The sequence below is a fragment of the Panicum virgatum genome, chromosome 4K, assembly GCF_016808335.1.
Source record: "Panicum virgatum strain AP13 chromosome 4K, P.virgatum_v5, whole genome shotgun sequence".
Taxonomy (NCBI): domain Eukaryota; kingdom Viridiplantae; phylum Streptophyta; class Magnoliopsida; order Poales; family Poaceae; genus Panicum; species Panicum virgatum.
Window position 1 is genome coordinate 46,629,294 of NC_053139.1, and position 22,946 is coordinate 46,652,239.

General features: G+C 49.8%; 3 protein-coding genes and 1 long non-coding RNA gene across 5 annotated transcripts; 2 read left to right on the forward strand and 2 right to left on the reverse strand.

The window, feature by feature from the left end:
* The first annotated feature begins 478 nt into the window (after window positions 1–478).
* LOC120704469 (probable methyltransferase PMT24) lies at window positions 479–3,787 on the forward strand. The gene is made up of 4 exons (XM_039988866.1): window positions 479–2,288; window positions 2,420–2,867; window positions 2,954–3,148; window positions 3,248–3,787. Exons 1-4 carry the CDS (start codon window positions 479–481, stop codon window positions 3,462–3,464), a joined length of 2,670 nt encoding a protein of 889 aa, XP_039844800.1. The 3' UTR covers window positions 3,465–3,787.
* An 813-nt stretch (window positions 3,788–4,600) lies between these two features.
* Window positions 4,601–7,234, reverse strand: LOC120704470 (tRNA-dihydrouridine(16/17) synthase [NAD(P)(+)]-like). The gene is made up of 3 exons (XM_039988867.1): window positions 6,766–7,234; window positions 6,042–6,148; window positions 4,601–5,607 (listed from the first exon to the last, which is right to left on the reverse strand). Exons 1-3 carry the CDS (start codon window positions 7,183–7,185, stop codon window positions 4,866–4,868), a joined length of 1,269 nt encoding a protein of 422 aa, XP_039844801.1. The 5' UTR covers window positions 7,186–7,234; the 3' UTR covers window positions 4,601–4,865.
* A 7,398-nt stretch (window positions 7,235–14,632) lies between these two features.
* LOC120704472 lies at window positions 14,633–15,028 on the forward strand. Its single transcript, XR_005687563.1, has 2 exons — window positions 14,633–14,709; window positions 14,917–15,028. It is a non-coding gene; the product is annotated as an uncharacterized LOC120704472 (long non-coding RNA).
* Window positions 14,829–16,561, reverse strand: LOC120704471 (B-box zinc finger protein 20-like). 2 transcript variants are annotated; one of them, XM_039988869.1, is made up of 4 exons: window positions 16,034–16,561; window positions 15,664–15,940; window positions 15,530–15,630; window positions 14,829–15,434 (listed from the first exon to the last, which is right to left on the reverse strand). In XM_039988869.1, exons 1-4 carry the CDS (start codon window positions 16,238–16,240, stop codon window positions 15,135–15,137), a joined length of 885 nt encoding a protein of 294 aa, XP_039844803.1. In that variant the 5' UTR covers window positions 16,241–16,561; the 3' UTR covers window positions 14,829–15,134. The 2 variants fall into 2 exon arrangements, with proteins under 2 accessions (XP_039844803.1, XP_039844802.1); XM_039988868.1 differs by having other exon boundaries at window positions 15,530–15,940.
* Window positions 16,562–22,946: the final 6,385 nt, after the last annotated feature.

A 22,946-nucleotide genomic window follows, 5' to 3' on the forward strand; every position in this document is an offset into this window, starting at 1 on the left:
CAACAGCAATTGTATCTGGCCACACTTAAAACTAAAGAATGAACCATGAAATTTCATGTTCCATTCTGTTTTCTATCTAAAGAAAAACAACCGCGGGCTACTTGAAAAGAAACCAAATTAAACAGACGGAAGAGACACGGAGCAGAGATTATGGGAATTAATGAAGGTCAAGAGCTAGCGAGAGAAGAGGGAGACGACGGGCCGCTTGTTAAGCAACGCGGCTCGTCGAGGGCCCACATGTCATCCGCACGTCCGACCACCCCCCGACGCGCGGGGATCACCACCCCATGTTCCAAACAAAGATTACGCGTCGCTCCGCCCGCCGAGGGCAGGGAACAATGCAAACCCCTTAATCTGATCGATCCACCATTAACCCTACGCGCCGAGGTTAACTGTTTGCGCCAACAGATCAACCGCGCGCGCGCGGCAGCGGCCAAATCCCATCTGCTACGTAACCGGCCGCATGCGGGATCGGTCCATGGCGGGGGCCTCCCGGGGCTCGCGCGCCGGCGGGAAGCGCGGCGGCGGCGCGGCCTCGTCCTCGGCGGCGGCGTCCGCGTGCGTCTACTACGCCACCACGGCGCTGCTCGTCGCGCTCTGCGTCGCGGGGGCCTACTTCCTCACGTCCACCTCCAGCGCCGCGGCGGCGGCGGACGGGGACGCGGCGGGGGGCACGGTCACCGCGTACCGGCACACGACGCGGTCGTCGTTCGCGTACGAGGTGACGAGGGAGAGGGCCGCGCCGGCGCCGCCGCGCGGGGCGGGGAAGCAGGCTGGCGGCGAGAGCGGCGGCGGCTCCGACGAGGACGAGTCCCAGCAGAAGGGCGCCGTCGCGGCGGCGGCCGCCGTGCTGGACGACCCGCACGCCAAGCCGGACGAGGAGCATGGCTCCGACGAGGCGGCGGGCATGGAGGAGGAGCACAGGATCTCCGCGGCGGCCATGGAGGACGTGAAGAGCGAGGACGACGACAGCGCGGCCGCCGCCGGCGCGGAGGAGGCGGCCAAGGAGCAGGAGGCCGTGCTGGAGGAGAACCGCGACCCGCAGCTGGAGATGCCGAACGAGCAGGCCCGGGCCGCTGCCGTCGAGGAGAAGAACCTGGACGGTGGCGTCGAGGAGGAGAGCAACGCGGGGCAGAGGCAGCGGGAGGAGGAGCAGAGCGCGCTCGACGAGCAGACCGGCGGCGGGGGCCTGCGCCGGGAGGCGCAGGAGGAGCCCCAGGTCGACGGCGACGAGCGAGCGGACCCGCAGCCGGGCGAGGAGGGCGAGCAGCAGCGTCAGCCGGAGGAGGAGCGAAGCAACGCCAATGAGCAGCCGCATAATGGGGACGGCGGCGACGGCGACAAGGCGGCGGCGGTGTCCGAGGAGCACAGGGAGGACACGGACGGCCGCGGCGCGGAGGACTCGCTCGTCGGCGAAGCCCGCGCCGAGGATCAAAACAAGGCGTGGGCGACGCAGGCTGACCAGTCCCACCGGGAGAAGGACCGGCGCGACGGCGAGAGCGGCGGCGAGAGCAGCGGCGGCGGCGGCGGCGAGGAGCAGCACGAGCACGAGTGGCGGGTGTGCAACGTGAAGGCCGGCGCGGACTACATCCCGTGCCTGGACAACGACAAGGCGGTGAAGAAGCTGCGGCCGGAGAACTTCCGGCGGTACGAGCACCGGGAGCGGCACTGCCCCGACGAGGGCCCGACGTGCCTGGTGCCGCTCCCCGTCGGCTACCGGAGGCCCATCGAGTGGCCCCGGAGCCGGGACATGATCTGGTACAGCAACGTGCCGCACACCAAGCTGGTGGAGGTGAAGGGGCACCAGAACTGGGTGAAAGTGAGCGGCCCGCACCTGACCTTCCCCGGCGGCGGCACGCAGTTCATCCACGGCGCCCTGCACTACATCGACTTCCTCCAGCAGTCGGCCCGCGGCGGCATCGCCTGGGGGAAGCGCACGCGGGTGGTGCTCGACGTCGGCTGCGGCGTGGCCAGCTTCGGCGGCTACCTCTTCGACCGCGGCGTGGCGGCCGTGTCCTTCGCGCCCAAGGACGAGCACGAGGCGCAGGTGCAGATGGCGCTCGAGCGAGGGATCCCGGCCATCTCCGCCGTCATGGGCTCCAAGCGCCTGCCCTTCCCCAGCAAGGCCTTCGACCTCGTCCACTGCGCGCGCTGCCGCGTGCCCTGGCACGCCGACGGTGGCGCCCTCCTCCTCGAGCTCAACCGCGTCCTGCGCCCCGGCAGCTTCTTCGTCTGGTCGGCCACGCCGGTGTACCAGAAGCTGCCGGAGGACGTCGAGATCTGGAAAGGCACGTTCCTTTCATAGACTTGAGTTTCAGTTCCGATCATCATCTCGATCTCTCACCATGAGCTGATCCATGGCTAATGGAGTTTTATTTGTTCACTTGCATGCACCTACACACTACTGCACCTGCTGCAGCCATGACGTCTCTGACGAAATCCATGTGCTGGGAGCTGGCGTCGATCAAGAAGGACCGGCTCAACGGCGTCGGCGTCGCCTTCTACCGCAAGCCGACCTCCAACGAGTGCTACGAGGCGAGGCGGCGGCAGCAGCCGCCCATGTGCAGCGACGACGACGACGCCGACGCCGCCTGGTACATCCGCCTCAGCTCGTGCCTGCACCGCGTGCCGACGGGCCCGTCGGAGCGCGGCGCGCGCTGGCCCGCGGACTGGCCGCGGCGGCTGCGGGCGCCGCCGCACTGGCTCAGTGCCGCGCGGGCCGGGGTGTACGGCAAGCCGGAGCCGGAGGACTTCACGGCGGACCACGACCACTGGCGGCGCGTCGTCGACAGGTCCTACCTCAACGGCCTCGGCATCGACTGGTCCAGGGTCAGGAACGTCATGGACATGAGAGCCGCGTACGGAGGGTAAGAAAGAAACAGATCCCTCGTCTGTCGGATCGCCGCCACGCCATTGGTGATCGATGACGCGCTCTGTCTGATATGTCCTGCAGGTTCGCAGCCGCGCTCCGGGAGAAGAAGGTCTGGGTGATGAACGTCGTCAACGTCGACGCGCCGGACACGCTGCCGGTCATCTTCGAGCGCGGGCTGTTCGGCATCTACCATGACTGGTGCGAGTCCTTCAGCACCTACCCGAGGACCTACGATCTGCTGCACGCCGACCACCTCTTCTCCAAGATCAAAGAGAGGTCAGCTCAATTCTCACCGATAGCTAGCTAGCACTCTGCTGCAGCAGCAATGCCTGGTTGGTTTGGTTCCGCCTTGTCACCAGATTTCGTCTTGTCCAGGTGCGCGGTTCTGCCGGTGGTGGTCGAGGTGGACAGGATCGTCAGGCCTGGGGGCGGCATCATCGTGCGCGACGAGGCCGGCGCCGTCGGCGAGGTGGAGAAGCTCCTGAGGTCGCTTCACTGGGACGTGCGGCTGACCTTCTCCAAGAACGACCAAGGCGTGCTCTACGCTGAGAAATCGGATTGGCGGCCGGAGCTGGTCGAGGAGCCTGCGTAATATATATTTGACTGACCATTTCAGGACGGCAGGCAGTTTTCGTCTCTGGCTCAAAAATAGTTTAGGGTTCTTCCTCTCTTAGTTTTGCAGATGTTACATACGAATAACAAATCCGTCAGCAGTGAGTACATGGTTTTGCAATAGCATTACAGTATGTTCATAATCACTGATAGAGAGAATTTAGATCATTATAGCAGACTAAACGCTGATGATAGTTACAGATTCCTACTTGTGTATCCTGGACGCCAAATATTATATGGAATATATGCTCAGCTAAATATGCTTGCATTTATTTATTAAAAAAAGCATGTCTCATGTGGTAGATAAGCCCAGAAACAGAAAGCCAACAGGTTGGTCTGGACATGAGAGCACCAAGACAGCTACACAAAAGCTTACAAAGCTCAGTTCAATTGCAAATTCAAGGTATCAGAGACCGTATAATGATCAACATCAACAACATCAACAAAGCTTTTTAATCCCAAGCAAGTTAGAGTAGGCTAGAGTTGAAACCCAACAAAGACCATTATTCATGGTTCTGGCACGAGAATCGTGGCTTTCCAAGCACTCCTATCCAAGGACAAATCTCTAGGTATACTCTGGTCTTTCAAGTCTCTTCTAATTGTTTCTTCCCATGTTAACTTCGACCAGCCCCTGCCTCTCCTCATATTACCGTCGTGCTTTAGGATACCACTATGCACTGGTGCCTCTAGTGGTCTCCGTTGGACATGTCCAAACCATCTCAGCCGGTGTTGGATAAACTTTTCTTCAATTGGTGCTATCCCTAGCATATCCCGTATATCATCATTTCAAACTCGATGCATCCTTGTATGCCCACAAATCCAACGCAACATGCGCATTTCTGCAACACTTAATTGTTGGACATGCCGCCGTTGGACATGCCGCCTTTTTGTAGGCCAACATTCCGCACCATACAACATTGCCAGTCTAATCGCCGTTCTATAAAACTTGCCTTTTAACTTCTGAGGTACCTTCTTGTCACAAAGGACGCCAGATGCTTGGCGCCACTTCATCTATCCCGCTTTGATTCTATGACTAACATACTCATCAATATCTCCATCTCTCTGTAGCATCGATCCCAAATATCGAAAGGTATCCCTCTTGGGCACTACTTGGCCTTCCAAACTAACTAATGATGTATGCAAATTTATATATCAGCTGTTACAACAATGAGGTGATGCATTTGTAAACAAACTAACTAATTGAGCAACCAATAAATAGTTCAATCAGCCAGAATTTCGTTCCAATCGTGGCCAGAGGAGTGTTGGACCACAGTGATGTTCTTCCAATCTATTCTAATACAAGTTAAATAGTTCCTATTTTTCATACATTCCATCTTTCCAAAAATTGGTGCTGCAGATCTCAAAATTGATGGGGGAATTCTCAAGCATTGCTAACAGCTAGCCCATCTGCTGCTGTCTGCAGTGCACTCTCTTTTTTGTAAAGTGGCACTCTTCCACCGAGTTTCTTGAGCCTCATTACCATGTCATGCAACCATTCGAAGGTGAGTATGTTCTGCTTGTTGAGTTCCTCCCTCACCTCTGGATGCACCCTGAACCAGTCCCCCAACATCTTGTGGACATGGGATCTAACCATTCTCCATGGCACAGGGTACTGCTCACACAGCTTCAAGTATTCAATCACTAGATCAGCCTGGTCCAAGCCGCTATCTCCATTCTCATCACCATCTTCTTTCCATTCCTTTGTCCTGAAACCAGCAAAGAGTGCTGGATTTTCTAGGAGAGTTTCTGCTGAAAGCACACCATCAGCACCAGTATGTTCCAGGCAGTTCTTCACATCCTCCATGTGGCGAATGTTTCCATTTGCAAGAACAGGTACTCTGAGAGCATCTTTGACGGCCTTGATGGCATCCCAGTCTGCTCGAAATTTCTTCCCATCCTTTTCGTCTCTCGTCCGACCATGGACAGCCACAAGAGAAGCACCAGCTTCCTCAAGCATCTTGGCATAGGCTAGTGTGTCTTCCAACCGTGGAAATATGCGAATCTTTACCGAGACTGGAACATGAAGGTTAGCTGATAGATTCTGCACAAGGGATTTTACGAGGGGAAGGTTGTCCATGAGAAATGCTCCATAGTTCCCCCGTCTTGCGATACGCTGGGGGCATCTGCAAGGCAATACATTGCTACCAGTGAGAAGAGCATGGGGCCATATTCTCAAGCAATGCTAATATATGAGAAATGAATAAAACGGTATATACTAGCTAGAAAGTAACCATGGAAGATTCATCATTAGTGCTATAAGCAAAGCTAAGAAATGAGCTAGCAGCATAGATGACTTGAAGTCTTGAACTAAACAGTTTTGGAGTTGCAGTGTGCAGACCATGGCCTAGCATGGTGGCTAATTCTTTTCCACATTAGAATCACTTGTGTATCACTAATATCATGCTCGAGGCACCACTAACAAGGTTCTTTTAGAGAAGAACTTTATGTCAGCAAACTATTTGAGCCATTCCAAAAGTGGTGTAAACTACAATCAGCTACTAGATAGGTTAATATGAAGGTAAAAATCAGTATAACAGCACAAGGAATTGCATATTACCCAAAATTGATATCAACATAGTCGCAATGTGGTTCCACCATCTTTGCAGCTTGTAACAAAATGTCAGGGTCATTTGCACAAAACTGAACAAAAAGTGGACGGTCCTCCTGTATATGGTGAAAAGAATGTCAGATTCACATACAAGATAAATAATACAACTAATAACGGAGAAAATAACTGTATAGAATAACAAGAGCATACACTAGATCATGTAAAATAACTGTCAAATAACCCTTGTGTTCAAACAACCGCTACCAAATACAGAAATTCTTTGCTTCTCAGGTTCAAACATTTGCCTGCTACCACTTAAATTTGGAAGGTTTTTAAAATCAAAACGCAAAACTGCCTAATCATATTTGTCTCCACACCAAAGCAATTATTGTATCAGCTTGCATTGTAATGGCAAGGAAACTAAGTAACTAACTGTCAGATAAGGCTAATGTTTACAGAATTGTTAACGTAATACAGCAATTCTTCGCTTCTCAGGTTCAAAGAATGGCTGCCCACCCCCAGATACCACATAACTTTGATAATCTAAATAACATTTGGAATTCCATCAAACTGCGAATTTGGAAGTGTTTTGAAATCAAGCTGCAGAACTACCTAACCATATTCGTTCCCACACGAAAGCAATTATTCTATCAGCTTGTATTGCAATGGCGAGCTAAGCATATAAAGCATATACGACTACCCTTAACACTGAAAGCTAGCGAGCGCCATTTACCTTGCACGTGGTAAACTCCATGGACCTGTACTTCTCGTTCTCGGAGAAGATGCGGGAGTGGAGCATGGGCGTGTACGCGGCGTCGGCGCCGTAGCGTCGGCACAGCATGCGGAAGGGAAGCTCGGAGTTGTCCACCATCGGCGCCACCATCAGGCGCGGGGACCCCAGGCGCCTCCAGTGCGCCCACGCGCGCTCGATCCTCTCCTCCGCGGACGCCGGCGGCGGCGGGAGGGGCGGGGCCGGCGCGACCTCCCCCGCCGCCGCGGCAGCCGCGGCGCTGGAGCAGAGGTCCTCGTCGGGGTCGGCCGCCGTGGCTAGGTGGGCGGCGTCGGCGGCCGGCGGCATGGCGGGGCTAGGGTTCAGGGAGCGGAGACGGCGGCGCGGGCTCGTGAGGCGCGGAGAGAGTCGGCGCAGGGGCATGCGGTCGGGTGCGGCGGCGATTCCTCAGATGTGGGCTGGGTCGGGTCGGGATTTTTTTTTTTGGTCTTCGGGACCGTGCCCGGGTGAGATGACATCACGGGCTCACATGTCAGCGAGGGAAGTTTTGGAAACAAATGTTAGCGTGGGCCTTTTACGGCCCAGATGGACATAAAAAGGCCCATAACGAAACTATTTCGTGCGTTCAGAGCTAGACCAAAAACTCTAATCGCTCCCTGCAACGGCGACTGAACATTCAATGTTTGAGACAAAGATAAATAGATAATCATATCTTGTTATTTTAAACATACTCCAAAGTCACATCTCCTAATAAACTTTAAATCCCCTCCCACTCCCCATGCGCATCCCCCTGGTTGCTGATTCTATGACCTAGATTAGAAGTTTGCGAGTTTGCACAAAAACATTGGTTTGTAACTCATACGTTGGCCATATAAATATTGTCAAATAACAGCAACAAGACTCAAGTTCAGAAAACAGTACAACGCTAACTAAATTACAGGGAAAGTCAGGTGCAGAGCAAAGACTTCGGCTTTCTTGGACTTGCTGTTGGCAAGTTTGTCATCTCTGTGCTCCTAATCTTTCTTCAGTTCAATGCATCGTGTTCCTATATTCTTGGTTATTACAAAAATGGAGCAACATTACCCGGGAAAAATGGAGCAATATTTTCAGTGCACTGATACTTTTTGAGTTTATATATGCAAGTGCAAACTCTTTTGGACAATTAACCAAACATGTCGTGGCAAAAATTCAGGTTCAGATGACCTGCTCGCAATCAGGTGAGCAAAAGGCGAGCAAGAGCCAACTTGAAATCACGAAGAAATTGAGCTGTGGTGAGATTCAGTCAAGAATCTCACACTCCGCTAGGAAGTGGAAGGGCAAGAGGGGAGAGCAGCGGGTCGACGTAGCAGATGATGGTGTCAGAGATGCGATCTCTCCTCGAACCCTGTCGGCTGTAGCAAACAGAGGCGAGCAGCCGGGACGAACCACCACCAGCGAGCCGCCCACCCCGGCCGGGCCTCGCCGCCGCCACGGCGCTAGCGCAATGACGAGACCGCCAGCGTCAGGGCATCTTCGTCCTGGCTCCGCATCGGAGGAGCTACTTTCGGTTGAAGCTCTGATTTCAGCTGTCTGTTAGGTTATTAGGTTACAAAGGCTGCAGACATGAGCAGAATGGAGTCTGCTGACAATAAACTAGGAAAGGGTTCCTTTTTCAGATGATGGCAAGTCATTAGAAGTGGGTTCTTCATCAGACAAAAGAAGAACATGCCATACTTTCATCCTTGATCCTTCCATTTAGATCTGTGTTTGCACAGGGTTCCTTGGGGGGGGGGGGGGGGGATGAACCTTGAGGTGGCCATGAAGAAAAGTTTTGGATAGGATTTGAAGTATCTATAGACTCTTTCTATATATACATCGCTGTTGACATGGGATTCATGCATATATATACCATTCGCATGTCAGCATCAGATTTGCAGTTACAACAAAATTTACACAAACCCATCAAATTAACCTGCACATTTTTGTTCCTGTCAGGTAAATGTAGGTTGCACAAGTGTGGGTACCAGCCACCCTCTGTGCGTACATAATGCTTTTACATCTGCCCGGTCTTAAAAGATTAGCTTTCGTCTTGTATAGATAGAATTCTGCAATCCTGTATTGAATTAGTATTTAAAAAAATCCGTCAACGATTCTCTCTTGTTCCTTTGATGCGTATGAGACCGCGGTAGCTCAAGTAAAAGCAGTGTTTGATTCACGGATAGGCATGGCTTGGAACACCGATTTTTTCTTCTTCTTCTCACGATGAAACAGCTCAATTGAAGAGGTAATTAGTAAAACATCGCTAGTACCAAACTAAAGATGTTCTGAAGACTCCCATGCCAAGAAAAGGACAAAATGTTCCTTTTCAGATGGAACAACAATTGCATTATATAATATAAAGATAGGTTAAAATATATGTATTATTAGAACAGTTTGGTGGGACCTTGTATACCTATTAGCAGGCTACCACTACCGCATTAGAATTCTGAAGATGAGACAGTTGATGGATGGGATTGTTTTGTGGTAATCAAGAGAAGGATGCGCCCTGCCAAGCTGCTGAAAAAAACGTATATATCACCCCCTCACCTATAGTGGGTGGATTACATAATCCCCCAAACTATAAAACAATCTATATCATCCTCTAAACTTTTCAAAACCGTCAAATTACCCCCTAAAGTAGTTTTGAAAAATCATAGTAAATCACAAAAAAAATTATAAAATAGAAAATCCAATTGTGTTAGGCTCCAAATGAGTAGATCTACACAATGAATATATAATATGATATATTTTGGTACATTTTGTTTACAACTATGAAGAAAAAATTTAGATCTAAAGCTAAAAAAAAATATACTAGTCGTGTTCCTGCATCCTGCCCACCAAGCCAAGCTGACAATGCAAGTGGCATCAAACTCATATCCCATCAGCAACATCGGAAGAAGCTTTATATTTCGGAATGATGGGGTGGTTCATCGCAATTTCGAGAGCAGAATAATATACTACACACATGATTGTCCAAGTTGCCACCTTGGGTGTACTGGGGCATCTCAAACAGCTGAAACCTACTCATCAAGTGCCCACATGGCCATATATATTTCTCGGTTTCGCTTCGTCGTTTGCTTGAGGCAGATTGGGCGATCGTACGTGGATCTGAATCTTTCAGCTCGGCTTCGCATCGGCAGATGATGGCACCACTAGCAAAATCAAACAAACTCGATACATACTACTCCACCTTTTAACCGCACTCTCTCATCGCTCGCTTAAAAGTTAATAAAACGCAAGTACTCATCTACAATTTTATTTTATCAAAGAAAAGAAACGATTTTGACAAGCGACTGTTTATATCTGAAAATTTGAGTATTTGAGTTTTGAGTCCACTGCCGGCCAGAGGTGTCCAACAGTGTAGCCTACAGACTCACAACACTGTTTTCGTTGACGGCCATGCTATCGAACTGGATTTGAGAGTTGCGTGTGCCCTTTTTTATTTCCCAACAATAAAATAGCACTAGAAAGGCACGCGGCATTGCCGCGCAAGGCCTGTTTGTGACCATTTTATTGTATTTGGTGAAATTTTATTTCATACGTGGAATAAGAATGTACGTAGCTTGATATACTCTTTGGTTTTCTCATGATTGCAACGTAGGTGGGACGATTATAGTTGATGTGAACTTTAGTTGATGCATGTAGTAGGGTTTTTCTTTTAAGTGTAGGTGTCATGGTCTGCAGTCCGCTATTGCACTTTGTATATATTTTGGGGCATTCTATTATGGTGACGTTATTTTAAGTACTATATTATTTTGGGTATCGAAATAGAGCTATGACATTTGTTGCTATATTTTTTGTGGTGAAAGAAGGGGTAAGATAATTTATTAGGGAGGGCGGAGCACAATTAGTCTGATACTTAACGTATTTACAAAATCTTGTTGCGATTAATAGACGTGCTATTTATTTAGGGAAGTAGTGGTTATATTAAAATATGATGCGCTATTGTGGACGTAGCATGAGAAGGCATAGAAGAACGGTGGTACGATATTATATTTTTAAGCAAAATAAGATGTTATGTTGAATGAATTACAAAAACGATTTTAATTTACAAAACTTTGCTATATGCTAAAGTTGTAGATTTTAAAATTCTAAACAACTTTTGTGTTGATTACTTTTTTTATGTGAAGACGTTTTGGAACTCAGCTACACATTTTAATTGCTGGATATGGATTAAAAGTTTAATTGCTGGAACTGCAGTAAGCAGTAAGCACTGGATAGCAAGAAAATAATATCGGATTTATCTGGATGTCCGTGTACATTAGTTGCTAAATTAGCTCCGCAAGTGGTACTCAGCTACAACTCAGCTAGCTCGGGAGGAGCAAAACCGGAGGCAAGCAAGAGAGGGAGGCAGGTCGAGTGTGGAGTGTGGCCTGATGGTGCTGTGAGCGATGCACCCGTGGGAGCGAGGCGCGCGGCTGGCGCACCACGTCCTCCACCAGCACCATCCCGCCGCCATTGTCGTGGAGGTCACCTGCACGCGCTCCGCCGTCGAGCTCCTCAGCGCGTTCCGCGTCACGGCCGAAGGGAGGACGCTGCAGCGGTATGGCGTGCTGGAGGAGGCGGGCCGGGAATCTGCGGCCGCGTGGAGCCGGCGTACTGCCATGGTGGAGCAAGAAGCAGGCATTGGAGGGAGAGAGAGAAAACAGAGAAGAAGATCACGCACCTTCCGTTTGACAGGAGATTTCTTGTGAGATCCAATTGTGATGGTGCCTCGGATGGGAAGAAACAGCAGCAGCTAGGGGAAGAGAGGACGGAGCAGGGTAGAAACGATTGGTGCTTTCTCTGACACCGACGATGGTGGAGCGATCTAGAATGCTGTGGAATGGCTACGCTGGTGCTTTATCTAACCATTCAATATTGATCCGACGGCTGATTTTAATTCCATCGACGTGGCCCTATCCATGTTCCAGGAAATGAGCCCACGAATCGTGTTGTAGAGATAGATTTCAAACACTTTTCTCTGAACCAAAGCTAGCAGATCACGCTCATATATATATATATAGATGTCCATTCGGTCCGCCCGGCCCGGCTAGGCCCGATCAACTTCGTGCCGGGCCAGGCCCGGCACTATGGTCCACCGTGCCGGGCCGTGCGCGCCCACGGGCTGCAGCAACGGCCCAGGCACGGGCCCACGGGCCCATTTCGTGCCGTGCCAGCCCGGTTGGCACGGCCAGCCCAGTGACCTACGTGCCCGCCCAGGCCCGGTGGAACAGTGGAGCCGCCGGTGCCGCCGGGGTCTGGTGGAGCTGCCGGCCGCCGGGATCTGTAGAGGAGACGGCCGCCAGGATCTGTGGAGGCGTGAGTCGCCTGGATCTGTAGAGGAGTTCGGTCGGGTGGAGTGGCCGAGTGGGAGCGTAGCGGGCGAGCGGCGTCGATGGTTGGGCGCCGGAGCCCGGAGGTGGAGGAGAGGAGAAGGAGCGGCGCCGCCGCGCCAGCGGTGGAGGAGAGGAGTTGGGGGAGCGGCGCCGGCAGTGGAGGAGAGGATTGGGGGAGCGGCACCGGCGTTGGAGAGGAGGGGGAGTGGCGCTGGTCATCGGAAGGGCGGAGGGTGGGAGTGGAGCCGTGACCCGCGGTCTGCGGATGCGCGGAGGGAGAAGGGGAACGGCCTCCCGTCTTTTTTTTTCGAGAGCGGAACGGCCTCCTGTCGTGGTCTCGTGGAGAGACCTGGGGGCTAGGGGCCAAGGGGCATATACGCGGGCCTTAATCGGGCCGGTCTGCTCCCCCCGTGCCGAGCCGGGCTGCCCGACGTGCTGGGGTGGCGGCCCAAACCCGGCCCGGCCCGCCCTACCGGGACGGGCTAGCCCGGGCCCGAGTCAGTACGTGCCGGGCCGGGCTTGGGCCGGGCCAAAAAACCGAGCTTTCGGGCGGGCTGTCGGGCTGCAGGCTTTTTGGATAACTATACTCATATACATCAGTTGGAGAAACAAATTTTTAGCACGAACAACAAAGCAATCTGAACAGAGAGGGTCATCTTTCCCAGAGGAAGGGACCATCTGATGCCAAGCCAAGAAATATCAGGGGCGCTCTGAACTGAAACCGTCTCCACCTGCAGCTTCCTACCGGAGGGAGACACTTCCAAGTTCCAACCCGGCCGGCGGCGACGCTTTCCGACGGAGCGGCAGCGACGGCCGGAGCTGCTCCAACCTGCAGCGCCCCGAAACGGCCTCCGATGCGACGGAGCCATGTGATGCGGCGCGGCTTGCAACTGACAGCACGCCCCCAACCGGATAGCACGGATAGGGACTGCGACTGGCGTGCCCGGCACCAAGACACCTTTTCTTCCTCTTCTTTTCCCTTCAGCTCGCAACATCCATGGACCAGACCAACCATCACTGGATGAGGAGATACTAAAAATCTTGGCATCCAGTTAGCTCCTCATCTTCTGCTGATGCTTATCCTTACCCTGCACTGCCGCTTGACTGGCTCGGAGAGCCTCTGCTAGTTCGGCAGCGTGCCTCGAGATCTTGATGTCCCGGTGCCGCCGTCTTGCCTGCACAAGCATGGGTGATGGTTCAGTCGTGGTGTTTTGCTTGGGAGGTGCACCAATTTCTGCGCCGTGTTTAGTTCCAAAAATCAAAATTCCAAAAAAATTTCCAGCACCTTATGGAGATTTAAATCTGAACGAAATAAAAAACACATTGCGACTGCTGACGGTAAATCGCGAGACGAATCTAACGAACCTAAGTAGGCTGTAATCAGACACTAAATTGCTACAGTAATGCTATAGTAAACATCCTCTAATGACGGATTAATTAGGCTCATTAGATTCGTCTCGCGATTTACAGACGAGTTCTGTAATTATTTTTGTGATTAGTTTATGTTTAGTATTTCAAATATAGAAAGATGTCTTTTTAAAAATTTTATGAGACACAACTAAACACGGCCCTGGTAAAGAACTGACGTGTGGAGCTGTGGTGTCTCAGATATTTAACTGGCGCATGTAGTTCAAGACTTCCAAGTCGATCGCCGGCGCTTGCCTGTTCAAAAGAAAAGGAAAGTGCATGTCGAATTGCTTTTCCCACTTCAAGTATATATCAGAGAAGAGCTTTTTTAGCTATCTCTGAAGATTTCCATGAGCTGCAAAAGAATGAACCACTCTGAGACAGACAGTATGGTGCTTTATTCACGCGATTCAGCTTAATTTCTTGTGACCGCATATTGAAGCATGATTCAGCTTAATTTCTTGTGACCGCATGCTGAAGCACACAGTTCAGATCAAAACCTTCATTTCAGCAACTGCAGTTCAGCTTCAAAGTTCAAACAGATGCAACATCTCTGTCAGTCCCATGCTCTCAGACCCTCACCGAGGCCAACTTCTCTTTGGACACCCTTCAAAAAAAAAAAACTTCTCTTTGGAGTCTGTCTTCAAAGACTAGACTATAAGCATTCATTGATCTCGCCTACATATAGAAAGCATCTGAGATATTTCAATCAAGGATCTCTACTCAGCAAAGCAAGCCAACTGGGGAAAGATCGAAATGGGCATATGGCGCAAACTGCCGCCCTGATTTTTTGTGAAAGAAAAGAATCTTACAAACCAGCTGCCTGCTGAGTGCTTGGAAACTACTCCTACACGGCTTTAGTGTGTTCTCGTGTCAACTAGGCAATGCAGCAAGCAGCCGATCCATCTATGGAGCGAGGTACAAGAATCAAGGACGGGACTAAAGAGCACGATAATTGTTGACGAGGTTTGTATACACTCTGTCCGGCTAAAAGTGGCTGGTGCTGATTTGTTATGAGAAAAAAATACTGCTGACTAATTGGTGCCTGGTTTGGTGTGAGAAAAAAAACACTGTTGGCTGGTCGCAATGAACAGAGTGAAAATCACCTTACTTACATTGGTAATTCGGAACTTGTGTATGTTCTATCACGTTCATCATCAACACATTTAATTAATTGTGACATGACCATTGACCAAGTAGCTAGGTGTGCTGATTTATTATGAGAGAAAAATACTGCTGATTAGTTAGTAGCTAGTTTGGTGTGAGAAAAAAAAACATGTTGGCTGGTCGCAACGAACAGAGTGAAAATCACCTTACTTAACATTGGTAATTCAGAACTTGTGTATGTTCTATCACGTTCATCATCAACACATTTAATTAATTGTGACATGACCATTGACCAAGTAGCTAGGTGGCACACATGACAATCACAAGTTTTTACAGTACGGTAACGATCTCTCTCATGGCCATAAACTGCACCGAGTTTGACTGGGCTTGAGCACTGCTAGTAGTGGCAAGTATAAGGTAACAGTACAGTAACAGCGAGATCACACACACTGGTACACAGTAGTAGCGAAGTGCACACGCGGATCGAGCTAGCATGGCGGCCGGGCTGGTGGCGCAGCTCGATCAGAAGCACCAGAACGTCGGCGCCGGCGGCCGCGCCTTCTTGGCCGGCGGCGGCTGCGAGATCTCCGGCACCGCGAACACGTCGCTGTCGCTGTCGCAGCTCCAGTGCCTCTCCCTCACGCGCCCCTGCTGCTTAGCCGCCGTCGGGACCGCAATGGAGGCAGCAGCAGCAGGCACCTTCTCGAGGCCCATCGCGCCGCCGTACCACGCGCCGCGCTTCCCCGGCCGGCCGGCGACCACGTCGAAGAGGTCGGCGTCCAGGGACGGAACCTGCTCGTGCTCGTCGCGCCTGGCCTCCTCCTGCTTCCAAGAACCGCAACACCATCCAGTTGTGGGTATACAAGCAGAGAACACGGCGAAGAGATCAGATTAGGCGTGGCTAGATCGGCACGTACCGAGGCGGCGGAGAACGCGGCGTCGTCGAAGAGGAGGTCGTCGACGCGCCAGCCGGGGCAGATGTTGGTGAGGTAGTCGGAGATGCTGCTGCTGCCGCCGCTGCTTCCGCCGCCGCCGCCGCCTCCGCCGCCGCCGCCGCCGCCGTGGCTGTTGCTGCAATCAAGAGCCAAGCTCTTGGCCGCCTGCGGCGGGCAGATGGCGGCGACGTCGTGGGGCTCGTCGGAGCCGCTGCCCCGGCAGTCGTCCAGGGAGGGGGGCGCCTGGTCGACGAGCCCGGCTGAGAGTTTCGCCCCGACGAGGAGGAAGCGGGAGTGCTTGGCGGTGAGGTCGTTGGCGCTGTGGATGGGGTCGTCGCAGTCGAGGCACAGGATGGCGCGGTCCTCCACGCAGAACACCAGGCCCCTCCGCTCCTGTAACAACAGATGGACCGTGTCAGCAGCAGCTAGCTCCGATCCGCCTCTCCGTCCGAAGCACACCGGCGGGGGTCAGGAAGCTCACGGCACCTTGCAGACGTCGCAGAGCGGCGCGGCGGCGGCGGCGGCGGCGGAGTCGTCGCCGGAGGGATGGAGAAGCGGGATGCGGCGGTGCTTGTCGGCGAGCTTGTTGGCGCGGTGGACGCGGCGGTCGCAGGCGGAGCAGAGCGCGGCCTCGTCGGCGCAGCAGAGCACGGCGGCCGGCTCGGCGCCGCAGACGTCGCAGCGCACCAGCATGGCTGGCTGGCTGGCGTAGACCAGGGCCTCCCTTGCTCTCAGCTAACAGCGTCGTCGGAGGCTGAGGAAGAGGAGGGAGGCTAGAGATGAGAGAGAGGCAGAGGAGAGGACATGGCGGGATGGGAGCGGTGAGGTGGCCGCAATAATAAAACAGAGCGGAGCAGGAAGGTGTGGTGAGGGATTAAATTATCCGCCATGACTAGGAGAGGCGAGATGTTGTTTGGGAAAGAGATCAGGCCAAAGTTGGGCACCTGGTTTGGTTCTTTGTTTTCTTGCCTCCATTGACGGCCTACTCCATGGCTCGGCTCAAAAGCTGGGCAGTGTCATTCTAAGCCGAGTAAGTAATTGTGCAAACTAGACCTAGATTTCTGTCCAACTTTACTGGACAGCTTGGCTACTTTTACCTGCTTTTGGTCAATACAAAAAATCAAAGACGGATAGGCCTGCTGAGTGCAAGGTACTTTAAGATTTTTTTAAGCCTGCTGTTGAAAATACTAGATGGTTAATTGGTTATGGGTCTTCTTTCCCCTTTTTTCCCCCTAAAGTGATAAAGGGAAAGGGCTGTTCAGTTTGTTTTTTAAATTCACAAATTACTACCTGTCTTTCACAATATTTGTTTGATTTGCATGCATGCCAAGCTAGGCGACATAAAAACAAGTATTTTTTTATGGAATTATGTATATATTCTCAATTTTACTAGGTAGCTTGATCTTCTTCTTTTTTTTTTTTTGCGGGTGAAGAGGGAGCTTTATTTACTAGGCTTGTTCCTGAATACAATCGGAGTTGATTAGGTCAGTGACACAAGCAGGAGCTTGACCTAACCACACCGCTGAATGAGTATTTCGCCTAGCTAATGCAGCTAATTCATTTGCCACCTTGTTACAATCCCTCGACACCTTGACTATCTTCAACTCCATCAGAAGTTGTGATAGTTCCTTACCCTCGGCCACGATGAAGCTGATCTCTGATCTGTCGACGCTCTTGCTCGAAAGAGCTTGCACTACTCTAGCGCAGTCCGACTCTAGGATGATTGGGCCATGGCACCATTGGGATGCTAGCCGGATGCCTTCAACACAGTCATGTGCTTCAGCTTCCACGGCACTTGAGCAGTTAAAAAGAGCGCGCCAAGCCGTCAGCTTGATCTTTCCTGTGCTGCCCCTGGCAACAACTCCCGTGCCCGCACAACCTGTTGCAGCAACAAAAGAAGCATCGACATTTAATTTTACCCATCCGTCAGGGGGTCTTACCCATGTTTCTGGTACTCGCATCCTCATCTGCTTGCCTCTTGTTGTTTCTGTCCTGCTTGGTCCCTTTCCGTTCTTCCCATCTTCACCTGCCGGATGCCGGCATTCATCTAGGCTCATCTTGAGGCTGAGCAGAGCATGTACAGACTCCGTAAGCCCAGGTGGCCCTGAATTATGTGTGATATAGTTGTGAGCAGTCTAGGTTCTCCAAAGCAGTAAAAGTATTACACTCCAAGCATAGATCTTCGTATAATGCTGATATTTGCTATAAGAATTTAGCTGTGTGCGGTTGCATAGATCGGACCGTCGGAGATAATTCCATTTCCAAAAACAGGTATTACACTCCAAGCCGTCTAGCTATGTGGACCATATAAACATTATAAAACCACTAGAATCGAAGGAGTAGTAAAAAAATGTTTTCCAAACAATAAACACAGTCAGCCACCTAGTAATATTTTTTTCAAAAAAGAAAATCTGAATTGGACTAGAATACTAAAAGAAGATTGGATATTTATTAGGTTGCCATTGATAGGGAAGCTGTCTAACCTCTAGAGCTCCATAACAATACCCTTTATATATATATATATATATAATCTATTTAACACCCTGCACGGCGGAGCGCCGCCCCTCCTCCGGCGAACTGAATTTACTCCACGACACAGTCCGGGCAGTAAAATCTGGCTACGGGGTGACTTGATCAGTGGCATAAATAATTTTTAATCGGTGTAATGATGAGTCACAGGTCTCACGTGGAAGTTTTGTGAAAGCGATCGGGTGCTCTAGCCTAAGAGGGGGAGGGGGTGAATTAGGCACTCTAAAACCTTAACATATGGCTCCAACTAGTTTGCACAAAACTTAAACTAAAACAAACTATCTAGATGTGCAACTACGGTTCACCTTAGTGCGAAACCCTCATCCCAAAAGAGTTTTGCAACCTATAGCCAATCCTAGCAAGATACTACACTAAAAAATTAAAGGCACACAAGTTGTAATATGAAATGCAGAAGCTTAAAAGGAGGGATGAGAGAAAGCGAACTCTCGACACGAGGATTTATCCCATGGTTCGGTTTGCCACAAAGGCGTCCCTACGTCCACGTTGTTGAAGCACTCACTAAGAATATCGCTTCCCGGCAATCAAGTCTCTTCCGTGAACACAATCACGGTCACCTTGATCCCGATCTTCACTAAGGGAGATTGCCCACGAAGGAGGGGTCTCCGTCCCCCGCACAAAGTCGTCGATGCCGCTCCACACCAAGTCGGAGGGTCGTTGACTTGCCGGCGAGCCACCAAAGCTCCAAGGATGGCCGGCGCACCAAGATACAAGGATGGTTCACTCTAGAACCACAGCACAAGGATCTAAACCTTGCTTGATCACTCACTTAAGAGTTAACCTTGCACTAACACTCACAAAGCTTGTGCTAAGGACTAAGGATTTGAACTCTATGCTCTTGGATGGCTTGGAGGTGTATGTGTGATGTCTTTGGACTCCAGCTAGCTTCAAATGGCCGGGGAACATATATATATATATATATATATATATATATATATATATATATATATATATATATATATATATATATATATATATATATATATATATATATATGCCACCATGTCAAGAGAGCCGTTACTAATCGTTGGCCAGTTTTCTGCGTAGGCATCGGAACTTCCGGTGTATAGAGCATCGGTTCTTCCGGTCACTCTGCGCTCTGAAGTAACCATTGGCCTCCCTGACACGCTGCAGCAACTTCAGGGACCATCGGATGAACCGATGCTAGGGCGTCGGAACTTCCGGTGACACTTGTCCTTCATATAGTCGTTACACCTTGCTGACGTCATTGTACCGACGCATTACTCCGGTAGCCGTCGGATTTTCCGGTGCTGAAGGCTTGGCTGCTGCATGCTTGACATCGTCTCTGAAACATAGTACGTTGAATGCACCGATGCTTAACTTGGCATTCGTCGGTTCAACCGGTGCTTCACTCTTTCTTCACTTGATCTCCAGAGGTGCTCAGACTTGCACGGATGCCAGGGCGTCGGATCTTCCGACAACCATCGGATGCACCGATGCTTAGGCATCGGTTAAACCGGTGCCCCTATTTTCTGCAAAACTCGTCCAATGCATCACAACAATTAATTTGATCCTTCAAATTTGTTCTATCTCTGGATTTCCACTATGCTTTGACATCACTACAGCGGATTGGACTTGTCATGTTGATGGTGGATTGGACTTGGTGTCTCGACGATAGATTAGACATTGCGTCTTAACGATGAATTAGACATGTTGACTCATATCCATGAGATCTAAAAACTCTTACAAGTCTGATCTCACAAACTTGTTAGTCCCATTGATTATGTTGTCACTCAATCATCAAAATCACAAACAATGATCTAAATGGGGGCATGTTACTTACATTCTGGATCGCCGGCGGCGTACCCATCGGACCTCCGGTGAGCTGGATATTTACTACGTGGTGTTGTAGAGGGAGTAAAAGGACGTAAAAAGGCTTAACATTACTAGTATGTTGGAGTCCTGGGAAGTAAAAAGCTACGGTTCCGTCACCTTGCATGGTTTGGAGAAGTAAAAAAACTAGAAGGTAGACGTAAGAGTTAAATATTACTACCCTTCCGGCTCCCTACGCTGAATTGTTATCTGCTTTTATGGGAGTTTTTTTTTTAATAAAAAGTGGTCGTTCCACGGCGGATTAGTGGCAAATTTGTATGATCCAAACATTGCATGATGGTAGCTAGAAAAAGGTGGCCGGATTTTTTTTTATATTTTGCGCTGTGAATGCAGATCCTTGTGCGCCGATCTATATGCACTTGGTCTTGACAGCACTCCAGAAGTAAATTTTCAACACATGGAAAGTTATTTTCTCAATAAGTAATACACGGAATATTCAGAGAGTAAGATTGGATGTTTTTTTTACTGCTGCATGTCTATTCATATTTTAAAAATTGAATAAACAATGTCAAATTATAGAAATCATTTTTTTTCAAAATTGAAATGAAATTTCTCACTGTTTATATAGAAGTAATTTCCTGCATGCATTATAGCTGTGTGGTCGGACACTCGGACTCACGCTGGCCCGTAAAATGCGCGGTCAAGATGTTGTAATCATGATCTATTTGCTTGCCATGCAGTGCATGCGAGCATGCGGCCAACATGGAGGTTTTATGAATTTAATTTAAAATTGCACAAAGAGACATTCTAGGGTGCATTTGTTAGCTACTAGTCGCTAATGTGAGAGAGATTTTAGGGAGAATATACGGATGTGTTTGGAATTAAGTCAATAGAGAACTAATTTCCACTAATTATCTCAAAAATGTATTATTGCTGTTCAAATAATTTTCAAACATAAAGAAGTAAATATTAAATATTAGAATGGTATTTTCATAATGACTTGACAGTAATATTCTTTCAATTGTGTTGGTCTCCACCATCAATTACTCGATTGTTCCATTACAATGGGTTGTGGCCACGTGAGTCCCACCACCGGACATGTTCTCTATGTTCGAACGATCGGACATAGATTACAATTAGTAAATAAATGTAGGAGTTAGGTTACTGTAGAGGGTGGGACCTCGACTGCTGTATTCGAGTAATATAATCACTCCATTTAATTTTTTTGTTATTTTAAATAACATTAATTCAGAAGTAATTTCTAAAACTTAGATAAGTAATTTTCTAGAAGAAATTAAACTCACAATTATACAAGTCCACGAAATAGGAAAAGGACTTGGACAAGTAATTTATTGGAGTAATTTTCCAAAAGTTGAGAAGTAAAATTAATAACGACATCAACTCAATGATAGAAAGGCTATCTCTGTTACTACTTATACTATTATTCCTCTAATTCTATGATAATACTCTTTAAGATTAATAACTTTACTACTCGGTATCAATACTTAGTTACTGGGTTTTTGGAAATCGAAGTTAGGTTACACTGCACAAAACTGATTTGATTACTCAATTCCCCCTCGTCTGCTTGCATCTTTTCATTCCTGCAAGCAGATCTCAAAAAAATAAAATGAACAAAATCTAGTAAAATAGATCACAAGGGAAATCTCCCACATCCGCATGCACGGGCAGAGCTGCGTGGAATGAATTTCTGTTGGGAATAAAAGCTTCTCTACCACCGCATCTGCAATAGGAGATTGATTTTTAATACAATAAACTACATGATGGGCAAGTGACTAGAGAACACCATTGTGCCAAGTACTCAGCAGTGCTAGAGTGTCCCCAATAGGGTCTGCGGCAGTGGCTGAGGAACAAGATCTTGGAGGAAGAAGATTGTTCAGATCGAGAGGGCACCTAACCTGTATCGTGGCAAATTAGTACACCGTCAAGGACATCATGAAGGGAGCTAGGGCAGATTCAAGGAATCAAGGTTGCAGGCATGGAAATAACCGTGGTCACTAGACAACAAGCCATGAGTGGCCGCTGGACAGCAAGCCGCTGCGCCGCAAGGCCTGTTGAGATCCTTGGATCATGCAGGTGTAAGGATCGATGGACCAAGAGGGGGTGAATTGGGCCTTTTTCAAAATTCTAAGATAGATAAAACAACCTTAACCTATGCAATGCTAGTAAGGCTCAATTCACCAACCGGCTAAACAAAGCAAGCTACACAAGCTAACAAAGATATGAAACTAAGCAAGGTAGAGCTAAGCTATGATCTCTAAGGTCAATCACTTGAAAGATTGCATGAAAGTAAGTGCTTGAAAAGAGAGAGAGTCCAAGAGACAACCGGATTTTTTCCCGTGGTGTCGATGTGTTGGCACACACCCCTAATCCACGTTGTGACACTCACTAAGAGTCTCCGTTCACCATCCCGGCGTGTTGGAGCTCAATCCACGTACAATCTTCTTCTCCGGTGTAACACCCCAGTGTTAATCAAGGTGTTAATCATGGGTTAAACCGCTAATTATGGACTTAAGCTCATCGTTAGCGTTAATCGAGTTCTCACGGTAAATATCGTTTAGCCAAGTTCGACCCAGTTTTTCTCAATGATCCGAGCTTCAATTCAATTGTCGCCCAAAAACAAAGTTGTAGAACTTTTCGTCCTCTACAACTTTTATTTTGGCCAAATTTCATGTTCCAATGTAAAATTTGGATCTTTGGGGGGTCAAAGTCAGCTAAAAACCACTCAAGTTCGGTCAATGGTGCCTCCCCTGTTTTGCTCAGTCACCGCCGGCCATCGACGTTGGCATCGCCACGCGTCGGACGTCGTCGAACCTCGCCCACCGCGCTTGCGTGCCCGTCCTTATCCCCTCTCCCAGAGTCGTGTCCGTTTTCCCCTTTCGTTTCCCTTCCTCGCGCCGCGAGCAGAGCCGACCAACCCTAGCCACGCTGCTCGCCGTCGCCGGAGCTGTGCTGGCCACCCACCGCCATTTCCTCGCGCCTCGACCTCCCTCGACCTTCCTCGCCTTGCCCAGCACGCACGCCGTTCCGTTCCCGAACC